A 5949-nucleotide genomic window follows, 5' to 3' on the forward strand; every position below is an offset into this window, starting at 1 on the left:
TCTTGACATCAATATTATGTCTAATGTTAAGAAGTTTGATAATTTTGTTCTTGTTTTTCTTTGTAAGAACACAGCGTCCTATCTGTTGTTGAATTATGTGGTTGATTCTCTTGACCTTATTTGTTCTCTTGAATGACAATCATATGTCTAGTTTGAACGTGGAATCCTGCTTGATAAGTGAACAGAAAGCGTGGCCGACTTCTATAATTGGGGGATTTCATTGATTTCTGGCTGTATGTGCCATGGCTGAAGTGTTTTTGGTTTTAGCGTTTTTCACGTTCATTCACTATATATTTTATACATTAGCATCCTGTGAAATAACATGTTGGAAAAAACTGTTAAAAATGTCATGATTCTAGAAACTAGCATGTTATATATCTTAAAATGACGGATTGCATCCAATACAAAAAAATAAAGGAGTAATTATTCTGTAAAAGTCAGTTTCCTTTTCTGGTGCCCCAGTTGGAGGGCTTGGCTCTCAGCCCCTTTCAGGCCCTTTTGTGGGACCCTCCCTGGCCCCATCTCCCACCTCCGCATCAGGCCAGAGATACGATGACTGTAGCCCTCTGAGCAGCTTGAAATTCAAGGATCGCATGAGCACCTGGAAGTTCACCTGCAACCCCATGGATCCTCTGGACTACGAGGATCAGAGTGCCTGGAAGTTTCAGATCTTGTAGAAGTGACTCATTCTCCATCTTTCCTCCATCTCTTATCTGAATCAACCTTTTACAGAATAATTATCCCTCCTCTACAGAAGGAGCTGAAGTATCCTGCTGACTTAACATTTCATAGTCTCCTCTATAGTTTAGTTCATAGCCAAACTCTGTATTAACTGCCATATTTATGGTTATGTAGCATCGCACATGTTCCCTGTAGATCTCTTTGTAGTTCTAGTCTAGTCCTAGTTTTGAGCCAAATATATTTACTACCCTGTTGGTGCCCGTAGCCTAAGGGCCACTCCACCAGTCACCAGTGCTGTCTCTGATACAAAGTAGAGAATAACCTGTGAAATCAACCAGAATTATGTCCCAACTGGTGAATTTCCATTCCTGTTTGCTTTGACCTTAGAGTCATATAAAGTTAGATAAATAGATCGGTCACCTGAGCTGAAGAAGGTGAAAAGACCTGTTGAAAGTGCCATGACTAGTCTGCTCAGACTCAGACAGCATTTTTTAGTAGCCCTTTTTTTCAAATTAGTTTGACAGAGAGAGAGAGTCGTCAGTTGGTTGTTCACTTCTTTATGCAGTCACTGGTCGATTCTTGTATGTGCCCTGAGCAGAGATTGAACCCTCAACCTTGGTGTATGGGGATGACACTCTAACCAACTGAGCCACTCCAGCCAGGGCCCTTAGTAGGCTTTTGGTACAAAACCCTGAATTTTAATTCCCCGGCCTCTGGCTTTCCTGGCTTGCTATGACTCCGGTGACTGCAAGAATTGAGCTGCTTGCTTTTGAGCCTCATTTTTCCTGAGATTCCTAGTTTCTGACCCTATTAGAGTCTTTTTGCCTCCGTTGTCACTCATCTCCTAGTTTGACTTTTACGAAGGGATTATTCTATTCCTCCATTGGTTCAAAATAGTGAGTACTTACTAGTCCAAGAAGGCAGCATGCTAGAATTTGAGGATACAAAGATGTATAAGACATAGTCCACATCCTTGAGCTCACGGTTGTGTAGGGACAAGAGCCAAGCAAAATTTTTGTCGAGTATTATACAGAGACACACATGTTACTCATGTACATAGGTATTTTCACATACGTACGTGTGTGTATATTACACATGCACATATAAGGAGATTTATTTTTTAATTTTTTTCTTACGCAGATATGGGAATGACAAGTCTAATTCTATAGGGCAGGCCAGCAGGGTTTCTGTATTTCAGTATTCGGGCAGAATTCTTTCTGTGGGAAACCTCAGTTTTTCTTGTGAAGACTTTTGACTGATTGAATGAGTCCTACCTGCATTATTGAGGGTAATCTACTTCAAGTCAACCGGTGACTCTAAACATAGAACTATTACAGGGGGTGACCTGGGGACACAAATGCAGGGCCCTTAGTGCAGCTTGGGGTTTCCAATTACACATTTAATATCTTTGATGCATTTGTTGGCTCTCTATCCGTAGTAGCTGTGGCCAGAGAACTACAAAAGAACTGGGATGCTTCTGAAATGGAAAATAAAGTCACGTAGGATTTCTTAATGTCCTTAGCACAGCTTTGTTGAGGCAAGAAATTCTATGTGTGCCAAGGAGTTTCCACAATTTACGGTGTAAAAAGGATTTTTTTCTGTTCAAGATAATTCTCAAGAACAGCGAAACCTATCAGGTTGCTTTGGCCTGGCTCTCAGCCATGTCTTACAGACAAGAAAACACCTCAGCTCATTCCTGAAATCTCTGTGCAATAATACCGTTTCTTAGTACAGTGGTTTTCTAAAATGTCATTTGGAAATTTAAGACAGTTTTATGAATCTATTGAGCTTTAGGAATAGCTCATATTGGAAACTCTACGTTCGAGGAAAGAATCTAGGAAATGTTAAATCATCACAAGAAATTCAGAGTCACTTTGGTCCATGTCAGTGACCAGTGGCACAGGTATTGGTAGGGATATTCCATGAACTTTAAGAGTGAGTCTGACACTGATTCCAAACCAATTGTGTGGTACAGATGCTCATAAAATTGTGTTAAATATACAGATCGGCAGTCCTTAATTTATACTTCCCCAGCTTCATGTAGAAGTACCCACCAAGACTACAACTGTACTGGAAACTAAAGATAAGAGGAAACCCTGTGCTAAAATCCACTGGGAATGTACACTAACTCCATTGTCAATCATTTGATACAGTGACTGAAATTAGCTGCAAGGTAGGCAGGAAAAAAGTCTCAATTGAGTCACTGCATCTAAGGACAAAGGTGCTACACTACCTAGAAAATCAAACCCCGTATTGCCCAGAAAGATTTGAAATAGCTAGAGATTTATGCCCATCCCTCAGTATTCCCCCAGCCTCTTCCTTTCACTTGCATCTTATGGCCTGCAGATTTCAATTTTGGTACAGCTGCAAGGTTCAGGAGGTAGGGGCACTTTGCTCCCTTGAATGTACAGCCATACAGACAAAGTCTTACAAATGGGTGGAGAGTGAAGGATCCCTGGATTGTAGCAAATGCTGGGAGAGTGTACAGCACTTGTACAAAGAACATTTGCCTGACTCTAGCAAAGCCAGGTTATCTAAGAATCAGAGCACAGGAGGTTCATGCCTTAGTCCAGCAGGCACTAGGCTTGACACAAGGTATTTATGAGACCATGTCACTCCAAGGATAGATCTGAAAGGACCCGAGTTCCTTTGTGAACAGGGAGGAGGGCCAAGGGCATATGCAACCCCATGGAAGAGTTGTTAAAAGCAGGGGTTATAGAGGAAGAAGGCCTGGCTTTAAATCTTGTCTCTACTGACCAGCTGTGGTCCTGGTCAAATTACCTAGTCGCCTGGAGCCTTGATGCCTTCACATGTAACATGTTAATAACCTCTCCCCCAGAGTGTAAGAAGTAAATAAGATGATGTCTGTAAAAATACTTTGCACTCTGTCTTGCACGAAGAAGTTTTTAGGCAATTATTTTTTCATTTTTATGAGCCATAAAGAAAGAATAAGTCGAAATAAACAGAAGGAATGAAAAGGGTATATCCTAAAGTATACAAAAAATAAATAGAAACCCAAATGCATATTACCATAGAGGATATGAATCAGAGTAACTGGCACTATGGAAAACACCATTGGTCATATGAGTAATTTGATCACTCTCCAAAAATGTGGAGAAAAGGTGAAAAAAAATAGAGTAAATGAAAAATGAGAATGCAGCTTTTGAAATATATTGAATAAATAAATATGCCTTTCCTAAACCCCCAAATAAAAGGCAATAAAACTTTGCTGAGCCAGCCAAAAGAGCTAAGTATATTCATTAATACTATTTATTATGTCTGTGCAAGATTAATGAAAACTACTAGTAATAAGGCATATCTTAAAATTTTTAAGTTTCAATATCTAATTTTAATTAGATATTGGAAGGAAGTATGCAAAAGAATCATTATTTATACTTATATTACTCAAAACTCAGAGTATGTAAGAACAATGAAAAAACTATTAATGAATTCAGAAAGGTGACTAATTGCATAATATACAAAAATTAATAAAACAGTTGATCATTGGAAAATGTAATGGAACAAAGAATTCAATAGCAGTACTACTATTACTAATTTAAAAAGCAGTGGAATGTATGTGACAAAATTTACAAGAAACAAGACCTTTAAAAAGAAAACTTCAGGCCTTACAGATGCTGCCACCTCCCCGATCTTCCCACACCCAGTCGTGTTCTTTCACCCCAACCATGTTCTTCGACATCCCTGCCTACGGTGAGCCCTTGGGCCGTGTCTCCTTCGAGCTGTTTGCAGACAAAGTTCCAAAGAGAGCAGGAAACATTCATGCTCTGAGCACTGGAGACAAAGGATGCGGTTATAAAAGTTCCTGCTTTCACAGAATTCTGGGGTTTATGTGCCAGGGTGGTGACTTCACATGCCACGGTGGCAGAGATGGCCAGTGCATCTCCATCTGTGGGGAGAAATGTGGTGATGAGAATTTCATCCTGAAGCAAACAGGTCCTGGCATCTTGTCCATGGCAAATGCTGGACCCAACACAAATGGTCCCCAGTTTTTCATCTGCACTGCCAAGATTGAGTGGCTGGATGGCAAGTGTATGGTCAGTGGCATAGATGTTGTCACAGCCATGGAGTGTTATGGGTCCAGGAATGGTGAGACCAGCCGGAAGGTCGCCATTGCTGACTGTGGACAACTCTAATAACTTTGACTTGTGTTTTATCTTAACCACCAGACCATTCCTTCTGTAGCTCAGGAGAACACACCTTCACCCCCACCTGCTTGGAATGTTTTATAATCTTCGTGCTCTCGATGCAGTTCAATTGGGTTCCATGTTTTCCTTACCCCTTCCAAGTTCTAGCTGCATTGCAGAGTTTAGTTTCGTTATGAAATGAAAACTAAGGAGCAACAAATAAAAATCAAAAACAAAAAAGAAAGCTTTATCCTGGAAGCCCCAGACAGCACCCTCATGCCCCTGCACCTAGGGGTTCTGCCTGAACCCAAAGACACAAAGGCTGGGGCCCCCACTCTGATGTACCTTTGGCCTCCAGTCCGCCATGGCTGCATGAGAAATCTGGTAGTGAACTGGTCCTTTGTCACCTTGCCATGCTTTGTGAGTATCCAAGAGGCAGTGGGTGCCGGCAGCTGCCCAGCCACAGCACAGCTGGCCCTCTGGGACCCTCGCCACTAAGGCCGGCCTTCATGGTGCCTACACCAAGCCCAAAGGTAGGCCACCCCAGGAAGGTGGAGTCCTGCCTCTCAGAGTGCCCCACCCCAACAACTTGCTGTCAGTGCCACCCCTCAGCCAGTTTCATAGATGAAGTTCGTGCACATGTGTCCACACTCTAGATTCTATGGGTGACCTTATTTCTGGAAATGGTTTAAGTTATGTCTGACTTTTTAAATGAAGGGATAACATAGAATAAAATGGAGTTTTTATACCTTTAAAAAATAGAAAAAGGAAAAGAAAACTAAAACTTTCCTGGGGGATATAAAAGAATACTCAAAGAAAGAATTCTTGGTCAGATCATGTAAAGATTTTCCTTTTTATACTCTAGAAATTCAAAGTAATTCATACCAAAATCTCCTTAGGAGATTTCAGAAATCTGAAAGAAATGTTTCTTAAGCTTTTCTTGGGAGGGATTGCAAATAGAAAAAATCAGGAAAAAATTGAGTTGGAACAAGTCCCAACAGCTAGAAAATTTACTACCTTAGAGCTACTAAAATAGAGCACTATTAGTCCAAGAATAGCTAGATTATTGGAACAAAATAGAGTGTAGAAATGCTTCTCACTATTGTGCATAATAAAAATGGCT

General features: G+C 40.8%; 1 protein-coding gene across 1 annotated transcript; it reads left to right on the forward strand.

Moving 5' to 3' along the window:
* Nucleotides 1-4298: 4298 nt before the first annotated feature.
* Nucleotides 4299-4943, forward strand: LOC118985555 (peptidyl-prolyl cis-trans isomerase A-like). Its single transcript, XM_037044188.1, has one exon. The coding sequence runs from the start codon at nt 4314-4316 to the stop codon at nt 4833-4835; it is 522 nt and encodes a 173-aa protein (XP_036900083.1). The 5' UTR covers nt 4299-4313; the 3' UTR covers nt 4836-4943.
* The last annotated feature ends 1006 nt before the right edge of the window (nt 4944-5949 follow it).

The sequence above is a fragment of the Sturnira hondurensis genome, unplaced genomic scaffold (genome assembly GCF_014824575.4).
Source record: "Sturnira hondurensis isolate 20B ecotype Veracruz unplaced genomic scaffold, ASM1482457v3 Scaffold0000648, whole genome shotgun sequence".
Taxonomy (NCBI): Eukaryota; Metazoa; Chordata; class Mammalia; order Chiroptera; family Phyllostomidae; genus Sturnira; species Sturnira hondurensis.

Bases quoted from the DNA above. Each gene is read 5' to 3' on its own strand.
- LOC118985555 (XM_037044188.1), top strand. From the start codon at position 4,314: ATGCTGCCACCTCCCCGATCTTCCCACACCCAGTCGTGTTCTTTCACC.